The sequence below is a fragment of the Mirounga angustirostris genome, unplaced genomic scaffold (assembly GCF_029215605.1).
Source record: "Mirounga angustirostris isolate CCGP_5_RB_7025 unplaced genomic scaffold, mMirAng1.0.hap1 SCAF_8, whole genome shotgun sequence".
In the NCBI taxonomy this organism is placed as follows: domain Eukaryota; kingdom Metazoa; phylum Chordata; class Mammalia; order Carnivora; family Phocidae; genus Mirounga; species Mirounga angustirostris.
Window position 1 is genome coordinate 16841220 of NW_026991716.1, and position 25178 is coordinate 16866397.

Below are 25178 nucleotides of genomic sequence, written 5' to 3' on the forward strand. Positions count from 1 at the left end.
ACTTGAGTACAAACATGCTTAACCCCCCTCCCACTTTATGCCAGAAAGTCACACTCTCAGCATTTTCAAATCTGGAGTGGCATAAAGGCCTAACAACCTTTGAGATGCCAAACAAAGGGAGAAGTCAGAAGATTGCCATCTTCAGCTCAGAAGCCTTTGCTGTCCTATACGTATTTCTCTTACGGGGAAAAAAAAAAAAACCCACATTAGAAATAGGGTATTTTAGCCTGTGTTGGAAAGCACAGGGATTCAGAACCACTAAAGCACCAGAGCCTAATGATGCTTATTCTTTTAAATGTACTAGAATGTTCTGTGAAACTTTTTTTTTTCAAAACCTATGGATATATGTTGTACATAATTTTTTGAAGATTCAGTGTTTATGGAATAAAGTGGTTAAAACTTTATCAAGTTATACCATGAAATACTCCAATTATAGTTAATCCTCATATTTCATCTTAAAATTATTTACTGTTTTCTATCTACTATTAAGAAACAAGAAATACAATGATTTAATTTATGATAAAAAATTATAGATGTTAACTTAAGGATATATAGAGAGGTATGTAGTTGCTTTTTTAAAACAAATAATTCTTTGTATCTGCATTGGTGTACTATGTAGATGACTTGAAAACTTTTTTTTTTAAAACCCATTTCATCCTAATTCCAGCTGAATTTTATCATGTGTTTTTAGGTGGAAGAGATTTATTTTTTTTTATTTTTTTTTTTAAAAGAAACCAGAGCTTTTTTTTTTTTTTTTTTAAGATTTTATTTATTTATTTGAGAGCAAGAGAATGAGAGACAGAGAGCAAGAGAGGAAAGAGGGTCAGGGAGAAGTAGACCCCCTGCTGAGCAGGGAGCCCGATGCAGGACTCCATCCCAGGACTCCAGGATCATGACCCGAGCTGAAGGCAGTCACTTAACCAACTGAGCCACCCAGGCGCCCGGTGGAAGAGATTTAAATCAAAATCTATAGTTAAAATCAAGTTTGTAGTCCATATACTTAAATTCTGGCAAGGGAACAACTGGTAAATGTCTTTAATATCATTTATTCCTTTTCTCCTGAAATTCTTTAGAAAAACTGTATGACAACGAATTCTTAATGTTTATTTCTTCCATTTTTATTTTTTTAGTATCTTCAAATGGCTTTATATAATTTAGACATATAATAACAATAATAATTATTAATATACTTCCATATATTAAGCACCTACCTAAATTTTAATTTATAATCTTCATACTTCAGTAAAAATAGCGTAGCACAGAATACTGAGAGTCAGATAGGTTGGATAAACAGGTTGCCTAAAGTCAGGTGAGGCCTAATTCAAAACTGTCTAGATCTCTGCCTCTCTTCTGTACTGCACTATTTCTTAAGCAATAGGAGCCCAAATACTTGGTGAACTGAATGCACTCTGCTATGCTTTGCTCAGTTTCACAGGCAGCCTAGGCTGCCTCGTAAAGAATACAACAGACCAAATACTAAAATGTAAAACTTTCACTTATTAGATTGTCTTTTTTTTTAGCGAACAAAACAGAAGATATTTATACTTATACTTGTATGCATGCCCGGTAGACAGTTACCAAATACCTAGATGGTATTAAGCAAAGGTATGAACAGGATGTAGTCTGTCTTCATCCCATCAAATGTACAGCAGTGGAAATAAGACCTTCAAGTCAGTATAACACAAGATCAGAGAGTGTATTAGGTTCTGCTAATAAAGGAGCTCTAAGGAGCTCAAGAGTTCTGCTTATGGGCAGATCACTTTGAGGAGGAGAGCAAAGTCTTTTTGGAATGAGCCATTTTGAAAACCGGTAGGATTTCGGCAGTTGGTAGGACTACAGTGGGCTGAGGGAGAGGGAAAGAAGCCAGAAATGGGTGGGGCTCTTTCTAATGGAAGGGTCCCACCTGTGTCGAGGACTACCCCAGAGCAGGTGGGGGTAGCAAGAAGTTCAAAGGGCCAACCAAGTCAGTGTCGGTCTCTGAGGGGGTCCCAGACAACCTTACTGATCAGACATTACTTTCATAGGTGAATGTGGCTATGATTATCTTCCCTTTCACCGTGTCACCCTCCACTCATAAATCCACAACTGTAGCTGTGGCCTGAAAGCTAGAAACATTATACACAGGCAATTTGCTGCTCAGTTATAAAGCTTTCTGTCACATAACGTCTAGTATTAAAAATGATTGTGTGGACGGCCCAATATCTGTTGGGGGAGAAGTTGTCATTTAGCATCCCTATCAGCAAAAGGACTCTGATGGAAACCATTTAAGTGAGCTGAACTTGCCCTTGAAAAGATGAGCAGGGGGTGGGTGAGAACACAGTAGCTGTCATCTTCACATTTTTTCACATTGTAATGCCGCCTTCTGTTGACTTTTAAGGCTTCCAGAGTCCGTACCCTCAGGCTCCAACCACTCGGCAGCAGGGGAAAACAAGAGCTTACCTGCTGCTTTTTCCCTAAAATCTGATTCTGAACTGTCAACTGCCTCAACAGCCAAACAGTACTACTTGAAGCAATCAAGATACCTTCCAGGTAAGCAGAGAAAATAAAATGTTTGCTGCCAACTAGAGTAGAGGTCAGGCTCAAGTGCCTTGGAATCTTTGCAGGAAGGGCACCCTAAGACAAAAAGCATAATCACGGTGCTCTTCACTGGCTCAGCCTGGTCAGTACTTATTCCCAAGTACTTTTCTGAGTCTCCTGCTTCTGTGAAGTCTGCTCAAGAAATGCCTTGTCAAAAATCAAGATGAGAATAGGCTTCCAAAAAATACCACCCTCGCCCACCAAAGCTATGCCTGTAAGTGTTAAATTTTGTTAAAATAATTCTGCACCCCCATTACACCGTTTCATAAAACGTGAGATTTTACACTGTGTCCTAAATGATCTGGATTATGGTTTTGAAAGATCATGGTGGGTAGAGCATACTAGGCGCTCAAGAGGGGCAAGGAGGCTGGTCGAGAGCCCACTGCATATGTCTGGATAGAGAGGGTAATGGCTTGCTCCAGAGTGGTGAACGTGGAGACAGAAATGGGTAAAATCTCAGTGTATTTCAATAGTGGGAAGATAGGACTTGCTGATAGATCAGCATGGATGATGGTAAAGAACAGAAGGAATTAGTGTTGGCTTCTGGATTTTTGACTTGGCGACGACTGGGGGGAATGGTGGTAACTTTAGCTGAGAAACGGAAGATTAGGAGAGGACAGGAGGTGTGGAAGTGGAGAAACGGGAGTTGAGGTGGGGATGCCTAGCAAACATCTGAGTTGCTCTATCTAAGACGACTGATGGGGGGGAATTTATGTTGTGCCTGTAAGCAGCATTTTCTCCTCAAAATCCACTTTAAAAAGTTTAAATTCAATGGAGTCTAAAAGGAAATCAATTTTTAAGTGACTGTGTATCTATACAGATCTATCTTTAGTCCAAAAAGGGAGAGAGATGAAGTTTTTCTTTTGTGAGCATGGCCGTTTACAGCTTTCTGAACATAGTAAACAGGCCACTGGGTTCACATGAGGAAGTATCCAGAAGCAGGCCGTGGTTTTTATCTCCCAGGAGTTTGTTTGGGAAGGAGGGATAAGGAAGACAAGAGACAAGGTTGAAACTGGATTGTTAGCAAGAGATTGCTGCATGACATTTTTCCGTATACCTTTTAGGCAACCATTTAAATTTCAGTTCTAGGAATCCAGTAGAGATCCATTCCTACTGTCAATAATTGAAAGGAAAAAATGAAATTACAGAAGTCTTTAGAAATGAACAGGAGAGAAAGCAGGAGGCACAGCAGCTGCACAGGTTTAGCCACACATGTTGAAGAAGTTGAAGTAACAGGGAGAAGGGAGAACAAAGCCAGGCTTTTGACTGCACTTCTCTGCTGAGTAGTAAGAAGGAAGATACTGTCCTATCCAAGGTAGACTGAAGAGATTGGCATGAAGTTATCCAGGAAGGAGCTAAAACTATAACCCTGGGTATTTGGAGATCTGTGGATTCAGTGTTTGTTTTGTTTTAGCCTTTATAGAGAAGGTGACCCCGCTGGTCCTTAGTGGATGAGCAGCATGTCTCTGTGCAGATGGAAGGGCAAGACATTGTGGGACCCCTGGATAGGATACACATTCATTTGTGGAGGCTGTTGATTCCTTTGTTTTATTCATTCACTCAGTAATACATGTTAAGCACTTAATACGTGCAAGGTACTTAATGATCTAGGCATTGAGATATCTATGTAGCACTGAACAAGACACACAAGGTCCCTGCTCTCCAGGAGCTTCCATTCTAGTGGAGAGAGAAAAGGCAAATTCACAGGTGGTGATGAGTGTTGTGGAAGCAGAGAGACAACCTGGAGTTGGCTGCAGGGGGGCACTCCCCCATCCCCTCACCTTTGACCTGATACCAAAAGGATGAGGAGGAGGCAGCCAAGTTGGGAGCTGAGAGAAGAGGTTTTAGGCGGAGGGAACGACACTGGCTTGAGAAGTAGATCAACAGGCTGCAGATCTGGAGCTTAAAGAGTTTAGGGGAGAGAAACCAAAGGGGAGGAGGGGGAAAGCCCGCAGAGGTCAGATGATGCAGCACCTTGAGGGCAGGGGAAGGAATCTGGGGTTCTTTCCAGGTCTGACGGAGGCCTTTGAAGGAAACTCAGGAGGTAAGTGACACATGACACATGCATGAAAAAGACTCTGTGTAAAGGATGGATTGCAGCAGGGCAAGGCTAGACGCAGGGAGGCCAGCTGGAAGCGACCGGAGTCCTCCAGGGGAAAGATGATGATGACCTAGAGGGAGCTGGGCTCGTGATAGATTTTGGAAGTGGACCTGCTGATAGATGTTGGTAGAAAATAAGGGAAAAGCGAGTTTGGAGCTTGAATCCGAGCTGGATGGTGGTGCCATGCTCTGAGATGGGGAAGACTGAGGAACAGGATTGGGTGGGAAAGAGGTGGACAGTCCTGTGCGTGGGCTGTTCTATTTGAGATGCTTGTGAAACATGTCAGTGTGGAGAGGCCACGTGGGCGGAAGGAGGGAAGAGCCAGGTACGCTGAGGAGGGACTGGGGCCAAGGAGAACAGATGTAGGAGTCCTCAGCGACTCCCAGACAGTATTTAAGTCCATGGATTGAATAGGATCACCTCCAGAGAGATTGTGAGCGGTAGACGAGGAGGAGCTGAGAAAGAGGAAAGGAAGGAGCCTGGCAGATGAGGGGGAGACCAGGCACAGGTGGTTTCCAAAGGCCAAGGGAGAGTTTACCTGAAAGAGTTTACTGCTGAGCGGTTATAAGAAGGGAGAGAAATGCCTGATAAAATTTGTCAGTGGAGGGCGCTTGGGTGGCTCAGTTGGTTAAGCGACTGCCTTCGGCTCAGGTCATGATCCTGGAGTCCTGGGATCGAGTCCCGCGTCGGGCTCCCTGCTCGGCGGGGAGTCTGCTTCTCCCTCTGACCCTCCTCCCTCTCATGCTTTCTGTCTCTCATTGTCTCTCTCGCAAATGAATAAAATCTTAAAAAAAATAATAATAATAATATTAAATTTGTCAGTGGAGAAGTTCCTGATGACCCTGGGAGTTCAGTTTCAGTCTGGAATGGTGAGGGAGAACTAGACTGGAGTGGGTTGAAAAGTGATGAGAAGTGAGAAGTTAGCGACTGAACAGGAAGACTACTCTTAGGAGACGTTGTGCTGTGAAGAGGAGCTTAGAAACAAGCCATACTGGGGCGCCTGGGTGGCTCAGATGGTTAAGCGTCTGCCTTCGGCTCAGGTCATGATCTCAGGGTCCTGGGATCGAGTCCCGCATCAGGCTCCCTGCTCCTTGGGAGCCTGCTTCTCGCTCTGCCTCTCTCTCTCTCTCATGAATAAATAAATAAAATCTTTAAAAAAAAAAAAAAAAGAAAGAAACAAGCCATACTGGAGCGGGCTCAGGGAGCACATCAGTGGTAGGGATTCTGGGTCCTTGGAGCTCCTCCACATATGGACAGGAATGACCTCTTACAGAGGGAGGGATTAGTCATGCAGGAGGGGAGGTGGATGCCTGAGGGAGTGAAGTCCTTAGGAAGGTGAGGAGAGTTGGAATTAAGACGATAAGAGATGGGGGGCACTTTTGAGGAAAGCAGCAAAGACACTTCCCTTGTAATCTCAATCTAGATACCTGTAGGTTTGTAAATATTTGTGTTCATACTATGAGGGAGTTCTGATCTGACTGCAAAAGCAGGAATGTAGCAAAGTTCCCAAAACACAGATTCATGGGGGATACTTTTCCCTGTTTAAAAAAAAAAAGCAGCAAATTGATATTTTCTTATCTGTACAAGGGAGCCCTCTGGTGGTGGGAAAGGCAACTGTAAATTTTTGTTAGGCTAAATGGATCCAAGGTACCCCGTTTTCGTATTTCTGCTCCCTAATGTGGTTTTCCGGGACATATTTTAGGGTATCTGAGATTGGTCTGGTCATTTCCTTTTTAAGAGAGATCTAACAGATTCTGCAAATTACTCTGGGTCAGAAGCATAGCTATAATTGAAACTTAATAATCAGACTTGAAATTAGAATTACCGTTCCCCTGTTGGCATTTTTTGTCTTGAGGATGCCCCTCTAGAGCTGGATGAGATTTGAAACTAGAATTGAGCTCAGTTCAGTCACCTGGACAAACATTTACTGAGCACCTATCATGAGCCAGCAACTACAGAGGACAGAAACTATAATAAGAAGTGATCCTTGACATTTGTGATCCAAAGTTATTTTTATAATTGAGTATCTTTAGGAAGAAAAAAAAAGAGAATAATATCTTTGGGGGCCCTCTTTTTTTTTTTTTTAACCATAAATCCAAGCATAAAAGGTCTTATTAAACATCAACCTTTAGGATCATGGGAGCTCCAGAAATGTACCATATACTTTCAGGGCAGCATGACATTATACTACAAGAACTGGCAGATCTGTGACACTGGCCGTCAGGGAGAGAGACGCGAGAGTCATAGTTATTGACCTGCTACTGACCGGCTGTATACTGGAGCAAGACTTTGAGATTCTGTTTTCTGTTACTTACAATGGGACTGCAGTCATCTCCCGGCTCACCCTGTAAGCCTTAGGTACTTAAGTATAGCAAGGTAGTTGCAAGTGGAGCGTGCGATGCAAGTGCAAAGCATCTCTCAGAGGTGTCCTCTGGTCTCACGCCCTGCTCCTGGCACCCCGACCCCAGCGCGCACGGGAGCCGCCACGTTGGCAGGGAGAGCGGCTCCCTCCATAGCACTTCTGTCCTTCCTTCCCCCACCCTGTGTCTTCAATGTCCCATGTCATTTCTACACTTGCCTTTCCTACCATGTTTTCTTTTTTTTCTGTTTTGTTTTTTAAGATTTTATTTATTTGACAGAGAGAGACACAGCGAGAGAGGGAACACAAGCAGGGGGAGTGGGAGAGGGAGAAGCAGGCTTCCCGCCGAGCAGGGAGCCTGATGCGGGGCTCGATCCCAGGACCCGATCCCAGGACCCTGGAATCATGACCTGAGCTGAAGGCAGATGCTTAACGACTGAGCCACCCAGGTGCCCCTCCTACCGTGTTTTAAATTTCTTCACAGGACACACACATCCCTACGTGATTTGACCCCTACTCCCCTCTCCAGCCTCACTTTGTGCCAGTCCCTGTTCTTTGTCTGTGGACTGTATCCCAGGGCATCCCTACCCCGGGGCCCTGGCCTACATGCGGCCTCTTCCAGGAACACACCTTCCACCCCCTCCCGACCCCTAATCAGATTCACAGTTCAGCTTAAAATTACTATTTTTTAAAGAAAGAGTGGTGGAACTTTAAAAAAAACTTGCTTCTGTTATTTGCCTGCCCCCTCAGCACCAGATTCTTTCAACAGTTTACACAGCGCTCATTACCTATTTATAACTTTTAATGTCTCCCTTCCCATTAGAGTAGATTATAAGAGCCAAAAGAGTAGAAACTACTCTTTTGTTTGTGTGGTGTCCGACGCCACCCACAATACCTGGCATGTGATAGGTGCTCAGTAAATATTTGCTAACTGATTTAATCTCCTCTGAGGCAAGGGATGATGGTATATTCATTTCTACCTCTATCTATCACAGTGTTTGCTATATAGAAGGTGCCCAGTAAACACTTGTAAACTAACATGTAAATGACTTAACAGTCTACCTACGATTGTGTCTATTTCCAAGAAATCTGGAATCTTTAAAAAGACAGAATTAAAGCAATTATCTTTGCTAATGGATATATTTACTTAAAAAAACTGTTTAGGGATATCACAAGGCTAACTGGATTAACAAAATAATTTAGGTACTCAAGAGCCCATTCTTTGTTGAACTACACTTATGCAAACAGTTCATTTAAGGTGATTTTTAGTTTGTTCCCCTACCTTGCCCTTTCTTTTGGGGGTAAGGGATTTTTTTTTTTTTTTTTTTTGGTGAAGATTTTTTCATATGAGTTACTGCTATCTTCTTTAGTAAGTGCATCTTCTTTATTGTCAGGTAATTGCCTACTATAGTTCAATTTGTAAGTGTTTTATCAGAAACCAAAATCCGTAAGGAGCTATATGGCATAAGAAAGGCAAATTATTTACCTGGAGGAGTGTTTCACTAGAGAACTGGTGACCAGTAACCCTGAGTTACAGAACAACCTGGCTTTGGTCTGGCTTCAAAACGAGGGATATTATTATATGTCTCATAAATGGGAAACTTTGCTAAGGAGTTCACTCTGTGAAAAGCAAGAGCTCATCCCACCTGGAAAGAATCGCTAACTTCCTACATTAATGGTAGTCCTCAGTGAGGATTTTCCTTGTATCAGCTTAAGAAAACACTCCATGTACAACCCAGAGGCTTCCACTGTGTGATGTCTTTACCGTCCTGTATGTTGCATCCAATTTATTGTCAGTAAAAAGAAAGCAAGTTCAGGAAGTTTTCAAATCTCTTAAAAAGTAAGTTAAAACACCACCCTTTGACCACTAGTACTAAAGTTCAAAGTTGACTCCATGTGTCACAGATTTCAGAAAATCATAAATACTTTGTTTAGACTTTCCTATGTCTTATTTACAAATAAGCTTCACAGATAGATCTTGACACATCTACTTCCAAACCCTCAGTTCCCCTGAGTTCTTGGTCACATGTCTGTTTTCCTGGCCACACTAAGTGCTCCTCCAGGGTCTGCCCCAGAGTTCATACTGAAAACAAGTAAATGACAAGGAAATATCTTTTTGAAGAAAATTTGGGTACCACCTCCATTTTTACAAGACATTTAGCAAGAAATGTCCAATGTTTAACTATTATTACTTGTATGATAGAAAACACCTTATGTTTATAAAATACACTGTGAGGATTCCAGATTATTGGAAGTATTCCAGGTGAAAGCAGTTATCTGCTACATTGCAACATAAATTTATTTCCATTCTCCTCCTCCATGTTATTTCTGATCCTCATTTGAATGTATTATATATTTTTCCTTCAAGTTAATGACCACACGCTAACCTCTGAAATGACTGTTTTGCTCTTCTAAGGTGTAAATCCCAAGAATGTGTCCTTGGTAGCCAGTGGAAAGGATATAAACTCATATACATGGAGTAATCAGTTATTTCCTAAGTCATTGGGACCCATGGCAGCAGAACTTGCTTTCAAAAGGAGTAATGCAGGTAAAGCAAAAATACATTTAAAGTATAAATTTACATTGTTTTCCTTCTGCAGATTTTTACTTTTAACTACATTGCAGCTGCCTCTTCCAACTGAGATAACTTTGAGGGTACACAAAAGTTTTCTAACTGGTACTTGAGCACAGATAATTTTAAGGCAATCAATTTGCCAGATCTCAACTTCCATATGGATTCTATCCTAATAAATGCATCTCCCTGAGCAATGGGTCTCTATTCTCCTACTTTACAAAAGAAAAGACAAATTCTGTTTATTAGGGTGTGTTTCCTGTTCCCCAAAATATAAAAATCTCTGGGGTGCCAGTCAGAGAGACAGTTTCATATGTTGGGATCAATGTTGAGAAAGTGAGTAACTCTGATGACTGGGGAACAGATCCTGTTTAAGTCACATGGTTTCCAGTTCTTAGCCTTCAAAAAATTGAAGGAGAGCCTAATTGAATTATTAGCTGACAGATAATGAAAACTCATTTTCAAAATCACTGTATGATTTTTGATCTAGAACTCTGAAAAGAGTTCAAAGCCTGTTGTGACAAGGCTGTAACAGAACACCTTTCATTAACCAAGGTTTCTCAGTGTTCCAAAAAGGAACAAGAGAAAAAAGGAATAGGATTGATGCTGAAACCTGATTTTAGCAATAAGCAATACTCATTTGTGGATACATGGGCAGCCTGAAAAGGTGCCATCTTTCTCAGTGAGATGAATTTCTCTAAAAAACAATGCCTTTTAATGTTCAGTAATCAAAATTTATAGTACTCATCTGTTTTGATTAATTATATATAATGAATTGTAATTATAACTAACCTAATCTAGAAAAAAAAGTATTTTAACATACTTATGGTTGTAAGAAATTTTTTTAAAGGTTTCAACTTAAACATACTTTTCAGTGGTCAACTTAAAAGACTTCTAAGCCTAAAATTATATTTGGATAAAATTTGGGAGTTGACATGAATGAAAATAAAATTTTAGAGAGAAATGAGATTAATGTGAAATTTCCAACTGTTAAAAAGGAATATATTTATGTATTTTGTAAGTCAGTATTGGTAGGCATAAAACCACCATGGTATTTAGATTCCATGGCTTATAGTTAAAGCAGAAATGTAACAGTTTTATTTTTAAATGTCTATGATTACAATATGCTACAAATGACAACTTTACAAACTATAAAACTTATAATGAAAAATTTTACATACCAGTTTAAAGTGTGTGAAGAAGTAAAGAGTTTTTTTAAAAAAATAGATAGATAGATAGATAGATGGTATTAGTCCAAAAAAAATGTGAGATCACAGATGTAGCAAGTAAGCAGTCTACTGGGGTATTCTGATGTGACACTAACACACTCTGGACATTTTAAGTTTTCCAGATGCTCTGAGGATTCATCTATTTAATAGTGCTGAGGTATCAAACACTGCAGCACTGTAATTTATTTACTTATTTTTCCCACTATTTTAAAGTAATATTCACTGAACCAGCTGGTTAAGTACAAGTAAGTTTAAATGATCACACTACAACTTTGTGTCTCGGGGGAATATATAATTGACTGGCATCAAATGAAAGCTGTGACCACACATGAGAACAGTTTCTCATGTTAAGGGTTCTTCCTGATTTTTTCATGAATCATCTAACCATTGTTTCTCTGCTTTTCCTAAAACATTCTTCATATTCATTCTTTCTTTCCACTTGCCTTCTCTTCAGAGGAAAGCATAATTAAACCAATTGAAAAACTATCATGCAATGAAAGTTTTCCTGAAAAATTAGAGGACCCACAAGGTAATTTCTGGGCATTCTAAATGAGTACAACTTGTTCTTTGAATATCTTCTCCAATTTTCTTTTCCACATTTGCCCTGAATCCTGTCATACAAGGCCACTATGAAGGCCAACCAAGGTCATCTGCTTTTAGAAGTCAGACCAGGGCTGGGAGATAGAGAAGCATTCCACGACATCAAGAACACCTTTCTTCAGTAGTTGGGATTCTAAGACTAACTTGCTCTCAAAAAGCTCTAGGTTCATCTTCTTAAGTCAATATTGACAATTTATATAAATGAAGCAAATCTAACTGAGAATAAGAATTAAAAGAATATTTTCTAATTTTGTAATCAGTATTCCTGGAAAACCTTTTTTAAAGTTCTGAAACTCATTTCTTATGCATTAACAATCATTTAAAATTTAACCAGGTTGGGGGCGCCTGGGTGGCTCAGTTGGTTAAGCGACTGCCTTCGGCTCAGGTCATGATCCTGGAGTCCCAGGATCGAGTCCTGCATCAGGCTCCCTGCTCGGCGGGGAGTCTGCTTCTCCCTCTGACCCTCCCCCCTCTCATGTGCTCTTTCTCATTCTCTCTCTCTCTCAAATAAATAAAATCTTAAAAAAAAAAAAAAATTTAACCAGGTTAATAGAGATGGTGGCTTTCCTAGAGTTTCACTGTTGCTGGTTTAAACAGTGCTAACTATTGGCTCCAGCCTAAAAATTCACAGCTCACAAGGTACTTCAAAAATAATAAGCCAAAATAATGCATTTTCTGTGCATTTTTCCTTAGCAACCTTCTCCCTGCAGCCTATGAACTGCTCAGCACATGGCTTTTACAATCTGACATATCTCCATTCCCCATTCTGTCACTCAGTAGCCTTGTGACTGTGGACAAGTTGGTTAGGCTCCCTAAGTCAGTTTCCCCATCTAGAAAATGGAGGACGTGATATTTACCAGGGTATTATTATATAATCGTCCCTAGGACTTCTGTCACAGAAAGCACGTAGCGTCTGCTCTGAGGAGGAGGAGGAGGGCTACAGCAATGTTCTGACGCTGCCATTGAATGTGATCACTGCATGAACTTCCTTTCAAAAACCTTTTGACGTAAAGGGCTGATTAGTGATTCAGAAATGGGTACTCGGGGCTAAAAGAAAGGTCAAATTAGGCAGCTATGCTTATGCAGAATTCGATCGTGCTAAAAACTGCAGCAACTGATGTGTTCACCGAATAAAGTCTCACTTCTGTGATGACGCTGCTGTTTGGCATTTGCTGGTTCAAGAGCACACACTTACTGAGGGCCTCCTGTGCACAGCGCTGTGAGAGACATCAGCGACAAGAAGTTCAGAGGCCAGACTGTGAACCAGTAACACTGGAAGAACTGCTTCAGTCATAGCTGCCAACAAGCAGTTCTTCGAAACCACCATCATGATCAGAGCCCTGTTCCACCTCCTTGCTGACTAACGTGTCTCCTTCCCTGCACAGCGAGGCTCCTTGAAAGAAATTATATTCCTTTTCCTCTTATTTCCAGTTTGCTCCTCAACGCACTGTGGTCTGTCCTCAGCTGGCCTCAGGCCACTGAAACTGCTCCTGCCAGGTCCTGACATGATCTAGTGGCCAGATCCCACAGCCATGCTAATCCCATCAGATCTCTGCCACCTTTGGTTTTCCTTCTTTCTTCACACACTCTGTTCTTCTGGATGTTCAGACTCTGCTCCTGTGATCTACCCTCTCTATTCCCTCTCCTCCCTGGGGTCCTTTTCTTTCCTGTCCCTGAATGCTGGTGTTCCCTGGGCCTCTGTTCTGGATCTTTGCACATCCCACAATCCCTCTGAGCCCCTCCATACCTTGCTAATTCCCTATCTCCAGGCCGGCTCAACCACTACAACTCCAATATCCCACAGGTACGATGTCTTTCCAACAAACCAGTTGCTGTTCTTAGTCACCTAAGATACAAACTGAGGGGTTTATATTCCTCTTTCCCTACCCCTCCTACCCCATACACCCACTCAGTTCTCTTCTCCATTGCTTCCATGACTCCCTTAGTTCAGACTCTCATACTCTCATTTCAGCTCTAGCAATGACCTCCTGTCTTCTGCCTTTAGTTTTTCCCCCTTTAGCCCATCACTCTATTGCCCCCAGGTTGATCATTCACTAACAGTGATGAGGATGAGGATGATGAGCTGACATTTTCTGAACACCAGATTCTATGCTAAGTACTTGCATGCATTTCATTAAATCTCTACAGCAACCCCATGAGAACAGGTGCAGTTACTATAGTGATTTTGCAGAATGAAGAAAAGCAGAGAGCACTGCAGGGATGGGGGCTTCCTGGCAGGAAACACACTTAGGTTAAGAGTGGGAGTCATAAAAAAAACTGGTATGTTCAGGGCCAACAGCCTTGGGTTCACATTCTAGCTTGGTCACTTACCGTGATCATTTAGGCAAGTTCTAAGAGCCACAAGGTGTGGATAAAATAGGCATCTAAAAGGGTTGTTATATGGCCTGAATAGGATTATCTGTAAAGCTACAATGCAGCACTTGAAATCGAGTCAATACTCGAAAAACAGAATCTGGAATTAGGAGGGGTGTAGTATTCGTTACTCTGTGATGCTTTAAAATATTCACCTTCTGACTATGCAACTTTATGATACCTCACTAGGAAATCTTGGAAGTTATGCTACTTACAACCAGTCGGGATATATTCCTTCCTTTCTCAAAAAAGAAGTGGGGTCAGCTGGCCAGAGGATACACTTCGCGCCTCTTGGTGCAACAACCTCCGGTAAGGACAACTTTATAGTTTTTGAGATTTCTGACCAGAAAGGAGCTCTAAATTTATAGCATCACTTTCCTCAAGTGAAGACTTTTAAATTAGCCTCACCTTATTAACACAGTGCTGATCATTTTTGGCAAAATGTCCTTTCTTCTTCTGAAGATATGGTTTGAGGGTCTGTCTAAGAGCTACCTCTAGTTAAGTGGTTCCTCTCTGCCAGGCACACGTTATGCCATTTAATCTTCGCAGGACTGGATGAGGTAGCCCTTCTACGGAGGAGGAAACTGACATGAAGTGGTTTAGTTAGGGTCACACAGCTGGTAAACGGTGGGGCTGGGAGAGCAACCGGGTCTGTGTAATTCTAAGGACCATGCCATGCTAGCCAGCAAGATGGAAGATGGCATTCTTCAGAGCTTCCCACCTAGCACAGAGGGAAAGGTTAATAAATGCTGAGACAATGTCCATGTGCCACTTCACAGGCAGTCCCTCTGCAGTTCCCTTGTATTGAACTCAATGGTGGCGGGACTTCCACACCCTGTGCTTGCTTTGCAACAGTAGTAGGTGGTGAAGGGCTGATTCCTCTGCCCTCCGGTGATGACTAGTGAGGGTGCTTCCTCTGCGGTAGTGTGGCATGACAGCCACGTTCAGGGGTGTGCTCTTGAAAATCAGGGTCATGATTCTGTACTTGAGCTTGACTAGATCTGGCTATGAAGGTTCTGGAAATTATTCTAACCTAAAATAGAGGTCCTCATGAAAGCACCTAAAGTTAAAGGCTAAGGCAGATAGTCAGAAGTTTGGTAAGATACAAAGCTGTAGTGTAATATCAAAGTTCATTCGAAAAGTAATCTTGTGGGGTGCCTGGGTGGCTCAGTCATTAAGCATCTGCCTTCGGCTCAGGTCATGATCCCAGGGTCCTGGGATCAAGCCCCGCATCGGGCTCCCTGCTCCGTGGGAAGCCTGCTTCTCCTTCTCCCACTCCCCCTGCTTGTGTTCCCTCTCTTGCTGTGTCTTTCTCTGTCAAATAAATAAATTAAATCTTTAAAAAAAAAAAAAAAAGAAAAGTAATCTTGCAACATGTCCTAGCCAGGAGCTCAACTTAAAACTCCTGACTTGAGCTGCCAGTTTTTAAAGTTCACACTGTTGGAGCTAAAACTGTAAAAAGCACTGGACTTCTATAATTTACAATCTCTTACCACAGAGTAGAACTGGTAAGTAGTACTCAGTTACCTTATCTGTGAAAAGAATTGCTTCCTTATCCCTCTGCTGCAACAAAATACGTAAGTGAACACTTGATATACAGCAATGATTTTTTTTTTATTCCTCAGGTATTTTAATCCAGCCTTACAGTAAGTCACCAGCCATGGCTTAGGAGCAATTTTTAAAATAAAAGCGAAAAATCATAATGTTTCAAATTATTTTGTTATCTGAGTACCTGCTCTGACAAAGTGGAAGTGGGTATTTTTAAAACTATTTTTGTAAGATATTGAAGACCTTTACATATTAAGCATTCTGTCAGATTAGCATGCATAGTCCTGTTTACATTTTTTTAGTAAATGCTTTCTCCTGACTTTTCATCTCTTCATTTACCCTGCTCATCAGATTTTCCAACAGATGGTGATAGGAAAGGTAAAAAAAAGAAGTAAATATTAATCATTCTCAAGTGGTCAGTGCAAATCCTTAGGAAAACACTATTCTGTAAGAGATGTGTCTTCCAGTACTCCCACTTGTGTGGCAGTTCCCCACAAGAAAATAAAACCAGGTCATTACCGTATTTACTCAACTATTTCCCCTTCTCATGTAGCCTGCCTCCCTCTCTGCTCCTCCTTGTCCTTACCCTTGTTTTGAGAAAAAAAAAACAAATTAATTTCTTCCAGCTTTCCCATGTAATCTCTCATCCCAGACTTCCTAACACCTCCTTCTCCCCTTGCTCTGATGGTAACAAGGACTTTGAGGAGGGACTTCTTTCCTAGATAGCCACCCTTCACAAGGGCAGGGAGGGCCCTTAAAATAAATGCACAGCAAATCTTAGAGGGCTGTCTGCCCCATGCTCAGGAGGTATGGGGCCTGGTCTGGCTAAGACACAAAAGCATTTCTTGCTCTGCCACGAGATCTCAGCTCCTTTGTGGGCTACTAAGTTCTTCACCAAGGGTGCTTGAAACCTAAAACTATTACCTCTCAGACAGGAATCCTAAATGTCAGCACTATACCCTTCTTGGCAAAATGATTCCCTCTTCAAAGAAGGTTTTAAAAGTATTTGCCTGGACAAGGTTTCTCTCAAATGCACTTAGGACTTGACGGAGCTGTCATGACCTGGAGAAAAGCTGTTACTCCCCAAATCCCTCATTTTGTACCCCAAGGGCCTCACCCTATTAGCTGAAGGGGTTCTCTGAATCACCAGGGCTATGGCCTCTCCCACCTCCCTCCCCTCCCACCCTCCCACATGCGCTCTCCTCCACACCCGGTACCATTCTGGCCTGCAGACCTCAGGTGTGGGTTCACAAATTTAACACGCTGGTGCTTTTCTACACTCCCATGGGTTGGAACTAAAGGGCCATTCCTGGAAAACTTGGTTAGCGGTTTAACCAGTTTTTCCTTAACAGTTAAGGGCTGACTGGCTCTTCTAAACACTTTGTCCCTGCCTCATTAGGTAGCTTTTTATTGGCTTTAACCTGGAGAATTTTAAACCTGGTAAGAGTGAAAGGATAGGACAGGGTGACTGTCCCCAGGGCAGTTCCTCACTTAAGGCTATGTTCCAGTTAGGCTGAGGTCCGCAGCACACTGGACCCACACTGCTCCTGTAATTTCTCCTCCGCTCCCAGTTTTACAGAGAAAGTATATATATAAACACCACCACCACCACCACCACCACCCAGGGAAACCACACAAGTGAATACAGTATAGTGCTAGGTGTACAAAACGGTTAGACTCGTTTCGAAATTGAAACTTAAAGTTTAATCCAAGAGTGACAGCCACCACACAGTGTGGAAGGATGGAAAGATCAAACATCCCTCTTTAGAAAGAATACCTGATAATCAGCTGTAAATGTGAAGTGAGGGCGAGTGAGGAAGGACTGGAGAAGAGATTCAAGTTCTCTGTAAAATGATTTACTGCTTTGTCATTTGAGATGTTTAAGCAAGTTTGGCTTGTAAATTGTCTAGGTAACAACAAATATTTAACAAATTAAAATTTCACAAATATTTAATCAGCCAAATGTATGAATAAAACAAACCTTATGAAGAAAGGTTTGGGATCTTAGGAACGGCTCACCTTTAAAGGAATTCTGTTTTCACCCATCATTTTCCCACTTAAAATAATGAAGTTTCCTGCCTCTAAAAACCCCATTTTCATGTAAGAAATCTATGATGGGACCCCATCCGTGCAGCTCCATAAAGCCGAAGGCTTGTAAGATTCATAATTACAAACAAATTTTCTGTAGTGGGTATTACACTTGAACATTAGTCAGATGTAACCACCGTGTGATTTTGCAAAGTCACTGACACTGTGGGTATTGCCTGCTGAACCTGAACCAAGAACTTTCTTGGTCACCCTGGTCGATGTTGCCTACCTAAATGTGTTAAAGGCATTTGAGTGAACCCAAAAAAGAAACAGGAGCAGTATCAGAACTGTAAGCCAGAAATATTGGCTCTTAAGCTACTGAGAATTCTGTATCAACATGAATTTTTCGTTTTAATATTTAAAAAAAAAATCTTAGAAACCACTGAACTAATTTTTTAAAGATAAACTCTAGACTTCCCCATAAAATAAAAAGATAAATTGCTTGATTTTAAATCTGATAATCAAATGAATAAAATTCTATCTTCCAATTCTCATTTCTCCCAGAATATACCTGGAACACAAAACCTGGTCGGGGGCAGTTTTCAGGACCTACTTACAATCCTACAGCCAAGAATCTAAATATTGTGAACCGTGCACAGCCAGTTCATTCGGTGCATGGCAGGACAGACTGGGTGGCCAAGTACGGCGGCCACCGGTAGGAGTCTCGCGTGAAGCCCAACAGCATTGCTCCATGGAATCCGTGCAAGTCCCCTGACCCTGGGAAATGTCTACAGATGTCTATTTCTACTGAGTTCTGGAAGAAATATGCAGTAGTGGGTACTCTGAAGAGCAAAAACCATCTCTTTTTCTTTCCTAGAAATGAAATGCAGTTTCTTAGCATCAGTTGCCCACAGTGCTGATATATGGGTAGGACTTTACAAAGTATTGAATAAACTATTTGCCAAAGTATCAAGTATTTGATCTACAAATTAATAGTTACTAAGTATGATAAGAATCTTTTTTTAAAAAGGCCTTCAGAAAGTGTTTAGAGTGTTTTAGTTTTCATCTGTTATTTGCAAAATTAATTTAACATTTCATCAGTTGACCTCAAAGGTTTGTTTTTTATAGCAATTAGGTAGACTTCTGTGGGCTGTCAGTTACGGTTCTTATTTGGCTAAGGCTCTACCCTACCAGTTTGGCAATGGCAAAATATGCTCATCTGTCATATGCTTTTCTAATTATGGAAGCGACAGTAATTCCATCTTGAGCAGGATATCTTTCTTAGGAATAAATTTATCTTTAACATAAAGATCTCAATATTATGTCACCCAATTTTGGTGGAGAGTCTGTTGTTTGATTTTGACCAACACAACTCCCGTGAATTCATGGTGACTATCAAACTCAATGGCCTGAAGACTCCTAAATCAACCAAGTCAAGGTTCTCTCATCTTCACATCATTAAGAAAATTCTTGAAACTGTGACGTGTGTTCATCAGACTTCCAAAATACTTTGCTTCCATGTTCCTACTAGACACAAAAATGAGGTGTGCCAGCCTGTGCCCCAAAGCAAACTCTTGCTGCTGCAGATCACTGACCTGGCTCTGATCTTGACATTTACTCTGAAGAGCAAATGCATTCAGTTGCTATAGCAGTGATTTCACTTAGTACAATTTTTTTGTTTTAATTTCTAAACTGGTACTTAAAATATTTTGACATTTTGGACTTGGGACTACTCTATTTAAACCTGCCATTTTATGGACTGGACATTACTACCGTATATTCTTTTTAAAGAATAATAATGTTATCAACTGCTATTTTTATGTATTTTCTGACTTTGTAACAGATGCTAATGTAATTGGTGGACATCTTGTATCTTGTGGACATTATCCAAAGACATCATAAAATGATAGTAATATGGTATTTTTGTATAGAAGATTCAGCTCACCTTGTTGAAAAATGTTAAAATCTGAAGTTATTTATGTTGATGGTAATGGTTATATATATTTGTACAGTTTTCATTAATGTCTTAAAGCTAAAAAATTATTTTGTGTTGCTAGGAAGCTTTTATACTTCTCAATAGATATTAAAATAAATATGGTTAATTGGTGTGTTTTCTTTATACTTTTAAACTTTATACTTATACTCTGAGGGCTATTTGTCGTTTTCATTATAGACTTTTGTTTTTCTAGCAGTTTTAGGTTTATGGAAAAATGCGTTGGAAAAGTATAGTTTCCATATACCCCCCTTCAGAGCCTTCCCCAAGTTTCCCTATTATTAACACCTTACACTAGTGTTGGACACTTGCTGTAACTGATGAGCCAGTTATCAGTACAACTTTAGTCCACAGTTTACATTAGGGTTCATGCTTTGTGTTGTATATTCTGTGGGTTTTGACAAAATACATAAGGGCATGTATCCACCATTACAGTATCCTAGAGATTAGTTTCATTGCCCTAAAAATCCTGTGTTCTACCCATTTATCCTTCTCTCCCGCCCCCCAAACCTCTGGCAACCGCCAATCTTTTCATCATCACCACTGTGCTCAGGTTCCAGAATGTCATGTAGCTGGAATCATACACCGGCTTCTTTCACTTACCAAGATGCATTTTAAGTTTCTTCCATGTCTTTTCTTAGCGCAATAGCTCATGTCTGTTTATTGCTAACTAATATTTCATTGTATATATGCACCACAGTTTATTTATCCATTCACCTACTGAAGAATATCTTGTTTTCAAGTCTGGGCAATTATGAATAAAGCTGCTCACCCCAGTAGCAATAAGCATATCTAGCACCCAGATCTTGATTTCTAATACCATTGTCCAGTAAAAGGAACCAGGGCTTTCTGGAGAGATGGCAGATTCTAGTACTGAGCATGAAATACACAAGCTGATACTGGAGCTCTTAGAGTGCTTGAAAGTAACAAAGTATTAAAAAAAAAAAAAAAAGCAAAAGCCAACAAGCAGAAGCAACCCACATTGATGGGCTTGGTGAAAGAGACACAGGAGCTAAATGAAAGAGCTCCTAATGGCCAAAACTGCAACAATTTGAGAGAGAAAATTAATAAAGAAGTAATTGTATTATAACCCAAAGTGGGAAATACATATCCTGGAGTCCATACTGATATACATAAGTGAATGAATAAGTAAGGGAAAGGAGACAAATCTCCCATGCAGAATCCCAAATAATTTATGTAGATATACTCTGCCCTCAAGGAGGAAGAGTACAACTCCCCAATCCTTAAAAACAGAATGTGCACAGTGACTTCCTTTCAAAGAATACAGTATGGGAAGGGGGAAAAAGGAATAACTTCACAGTGGAGAAGCCTGACTGAATACTACCTCAAGCCAGATGATTAAGGTCAACATCAACAATAATAACCACATTCATATATGTGACCTTAATATTATGTGATGAAAACAGCACTTTACCTCTGTGGTCCTCCTCCTAAAATTTCATAACTCCATTCTAACCATAAGGAAAACACAAGACAAATTCTAACAGAAGAGCATTTTACAAAACACTTGGTCAATACTCCTCAAAATCATCAGTCACTGAAAACAAGGCAAATCTGAGAAACAGTCATAGCCAAGAGGAGCTTAAAGAGACATAACAACTAAATGTAATATGGGATCCTAGGTGAGATCCTAGAATAGAAAAACAATATTAGTTTTTAAAAACTTAGAAAATCTGAATAAAATATGGACTTTAATTAACCAATATTGACTCATAAGTTCTAACAAATATTTCATGCTAACCTAAGATACTAATAATAGGGAAAACTAGGTGTGGGGTATGTGGGAACTCTGTACTGTCTTCTCAAAACGGTCCTAAAAAGTCAATTGTATTTTTAAAAAGTAGATTTGATCAATCTACAAATTCAGCAAATATTTACTAAGTGCCTACTAAGTATAGTATATATGATAGTGACAAAACAGTCGTTTTCCCTGACCTCATAGAACATATATTCTGGAGGCAGACATTAAATAAACACACATGAAATTGTATACTGGCAAACTATGATGGGGCTAAGAAAAAGAACAGGACATTAAGGAGACTAAAGAAGAAATCTAAATGTTGAGAGACAACTGAATGGTTTTAAGTGTAGGAGTCAAAATATACTTGAAGTATGCCTCTACCTGCTGGGCAGAGAAAGAATTGTTGAGCCAAATGATGAAAACAAGGAGTCCTATTAGAAGATTAAAAGATGGTGAGGCTTAGACTTGGGTACTGGCAACAGTATGGAAGAGAATTAAGTATGACTGTTAACAGAAAGCTACTGGATTTTAGTAGTATTCTTTCTTGCTGCTTTATAGAACTTTCTCATTAGTTCAATATGGTTTTGGTTACTTGTCTTGGATTTTCAAGACAGACAAATAACATTAACTGTTTAAAATGTTTAATTTTCTTTTTCCAGTATTTATACCTTATTTATTTCTCATGTTTTATTGTTTTGTCTGGTGTCTCTAGAACAATGTTGATCTTGTCAGTAACAGCAAATATATTATTTCTAATTTTAACATAAAGCCACAAGACTAAATAAATGGTAGCTAATAAAAACCTCAGGCACATAATGTGCTCGAGTGAGTAAAAAGCACTTATATTAGTGTCAATTCATTTTGTTTAGATTGCTACCTAATTTAAAAATACATATGAAAAAGTTCCCATTCATCATCATAACAAAAGCATAAAATACTCTACAACAATCTTAATAGAAATACAAAGAACTAAATGACTACTAAGACATTAAAATATTAAAAACAAAACTAAACAACCAGAAAACAATGTACAAAATGGTAATAAATATGTATCAATAGTTATTTTAAGTTACTTTAATTGGCCTTAATGCTCCAATCAAAACACAAAGGGTGGCTGAATGGATTAAAAAAATAAGATCTGTCTATATGCTGTCTACGAGAGACTCACTTCAGATCTAAAGACACATGCAGACTGAAAGTGAAGAGAGATGGAAAAAGATATTCCATGCAAATGGAAACAAAAAGCTAGAGTAGCAATACTCATCAGACAAAACTTTTAAAACAAAGACTGCAACAGAAGACGAAGGCATTATTACATAATGATAAAAGGGTCAATCCAAGAAGAGGATAGAACATTTGCAAATATTTACATACCTAACAGAGGAGTACCTAAATACATAAAGCAAATATTAACAGAAATAAAGATGGAAATTGACAATAATACAGTAATAATAGGAGACTTTAAAACCCCACTTACATTAATGGACAGATTAGCAAGACAAAAAAGTCAATAAGGAAACACTGTCCTTAAATGACAGATCAAACCAGATAGACTTATTAGATATACACAGAACATTTAATCTCTAAACTGCAGAATACACATTCTTTTCAAGTGCACATTGAACATTCTCCAGGATCACAATAGGATCACATTAGGCCACAAAACAAGTCTCAATAAATTTAATAAGACTTAAATCAAATAAAACATCTTTTCCAAGCACAACAGTATGAAGCTAGAAATCAATTACAAAAGTAAAACTGAAAAAAACCCTGCAACACATGGAGACTAAACATTATGCTACTAAGCAACCAACAGGTCAACAAAAAAAGAGAAAAATCAAAAAATACCTTAAGACAAATGAAAATGGAAACAAGACTTTCAAAATCTATGGGACACAGTAAAAGCAGTTTTAAGAGAAAAGTTTACAGCAATAAGCAAGAAATAAGAAAAATCTCAAATAAATAATCTAACTTTACACCTAAAGGAACTAGAAAAAGAACAACAACAAAAAAGCCCAAAGCTAGTAGAAGGAGGGAAATAATAAAGATCAGAATGGAAATAAAGGATCTAGGGAGGGAGGAAGGGAAGGAAGGAAGGGGAGGGGAGAAGAAAAAAGAACTATGAAGCTAAAAGCTGGTTCTCTGAAAAGACAGACAAAATTGATAAACCTCCAGACTCATCAAGAAAAGATGAGAGAGAGACCAAATAAATAAAATCAGAACTGGAAGAGAAGTTAAACTGACACTACAGAAACACAAAGGATCATAAGAGAGTGCTACAATTATACACTAACAAACTGGAAAGCCTAGAAGAAATGGATAAATTGCCAGAAACACACAACCTCCCAAGACTGATAATGAAGAAGTAGAAAATATGAACAGACCAATTACAAATAATGAAATCAAAACATTTAAAAAACCACCCAAAGCAAAAGTCCAGGACCAGACAGCTTCACAGATATATCCTACCAAACATTTAAAGAAGAGTTAGTAACTATCCTTCTCAAATTATTCCAAAACATTGAAGAGGAAGGAACACGTCCAAACTCATTTTATGAGGCCAGCATTACCCTATTACTTAAACCAGACAAAGATATTACAAAAAAAGAAAATTGCAGGCCAACAGCCCTGATGAACAAGGATGAAAAAAATCCTCAAAAAAGTATCATCAAACTGAATTCAGTAATACAATGGATCATACACCATGATCAAATAGGATTTGTGCCAGGGATACAAGAATGGTTTCAACATCCTCAAATCAATCAACATGATACATATTAACAAAACAAAGGGTAAAAATCATATAATCATCTCAACAGATGCAGAAAAACCATTTGACAAAATTCAACATCCACTCATGATAAAAACTCTCAACAAAGTGGGTACAGAAGGAACACACCTCAACATAATAAAGTCCATATATGACAACCTACAGCTAACACCATGTTCAACAGCAAAAAGCTAAAAGCTTTTCCTCTAAGACGAGAAATAAGACAAGAATGCCCACTCTCACCATTTTTATTCAACATAGTACTGCAAGCCCTACCCACAGCCATTAGGCAAAAAGAAGAAATAAAAGGCATCCAAATTGGAAAGGAAGAAGTAAAACTATCACTAGTTGCAGATGACATGATAATATACATAGAAAACCCTGAAGACTCCACCAAAAAACTATTAGAACAAATGAATTTCAGTTAAGTTGCTGGATACTAAATTAACACACAAAAATCAGCTGTGCTTTTTACACACTAATAACAAGTAATCAGAAAGAAACTTAGAAAACAATCCCATTTACAACTGCATCAAAAAGAATAAAATATCTACGAATAAAACCAAGGAAGCTAAAGACCTGTAGTCTGAAAACTATGAGACACTGATGAAAGAAACTGAAAATGACACAAATAAATAAAAACATATACTGGGCTCATAGATTGGAAGAATTATATTGTTAAAATGTCCTTACTACCCAAAGCAATCTTAGAGATTCAATGCAATCCCCATCATAATATCAAATGCATTTCTCACAGAACTAGAACAAAGAATCCTAAAATGTGTATGGAAGGGGAGGGGCACCTGGGTGGTTCAGTCGTTAAGCGTCTGTCTTCAGCTCAAAAGACCCCGAACAGCCGAGGCAATCTTGAGAATGAAGAACAAAGCCGGAGGTATGTTCCCTGATTTCAAACTATACCACAAAGCTACAGTAACCCAAACAGTATGGTACTGGCACAAAAACAAATACATAAATCAACGGAAGAGAGAGCCCAGAAACAAACCCACACATATATGGTCAATCTAGGACAAACGAGGCAAGAATAGACAATGGGTAAAGGACAGTCCCTTCAAAAAATTGTGCTGGGAAAACTGGATAGCTACATGCGAAACAAAACTGGACTACTATCTTATACCATATACAAAAATGAACTCAAGATAGATTAAAGACAAACTTAAGACCTGAAACCATAAAACTCCTAGAAGAAAACCTAGGCAGTAAGCTCTTTGACATCAGTCTTAGCAATATTTTTTGGACCAGTTTCCT

General features: G+C 39.6%; 2 protein-coding genes across 7 annotated transcripts in view; one reads left to right on the forward strand and one right to left on the reverse strand.

Annotated features, from left to right (window-relative positions):
- MAK (male germ cell associated kinase) overlaps positions 1-18389 on the forward strand; it is a 55297-nt gene extending 36908 nt beyond the window's left edge. Inside the window, exons 11-15 of one of the 2 annotated variants that reach the window (XM_064597180.1) lie at positions 2378-2529; positions 9454-9585; positions 11293-11367; positions 14001-14120; positions 17952-18287. In XM_064597180.1, coding sequence (XP_064453250.1) covers positions 2378-2529; positions 9454-9585; positions 11293-11367; positions 14001-14120; positions 17952-18106 — 634 coding nt within the window. In that variant the 3' untranslated portion in view covers positions 18107-18287. Of the gene's footprint in view, positions 1-2377; positions 2530-9453; positions 9586-11292; positions 11368-14000; positions 14121-17951 lie in introns of both variants that reach the window. The other variant, XM_064597181.1, reaches the window with a different exon arrangement.
- The window catches only part of LOC123837464 (transmembrane protein 14C), a 96352-nt gene that overhangs the window by 61263 nt on the left and 9911 nt on the right, over positions 1-25178 (reverse strand). The gene's annotated exons all lie outside the window — the stretch shown is intronic.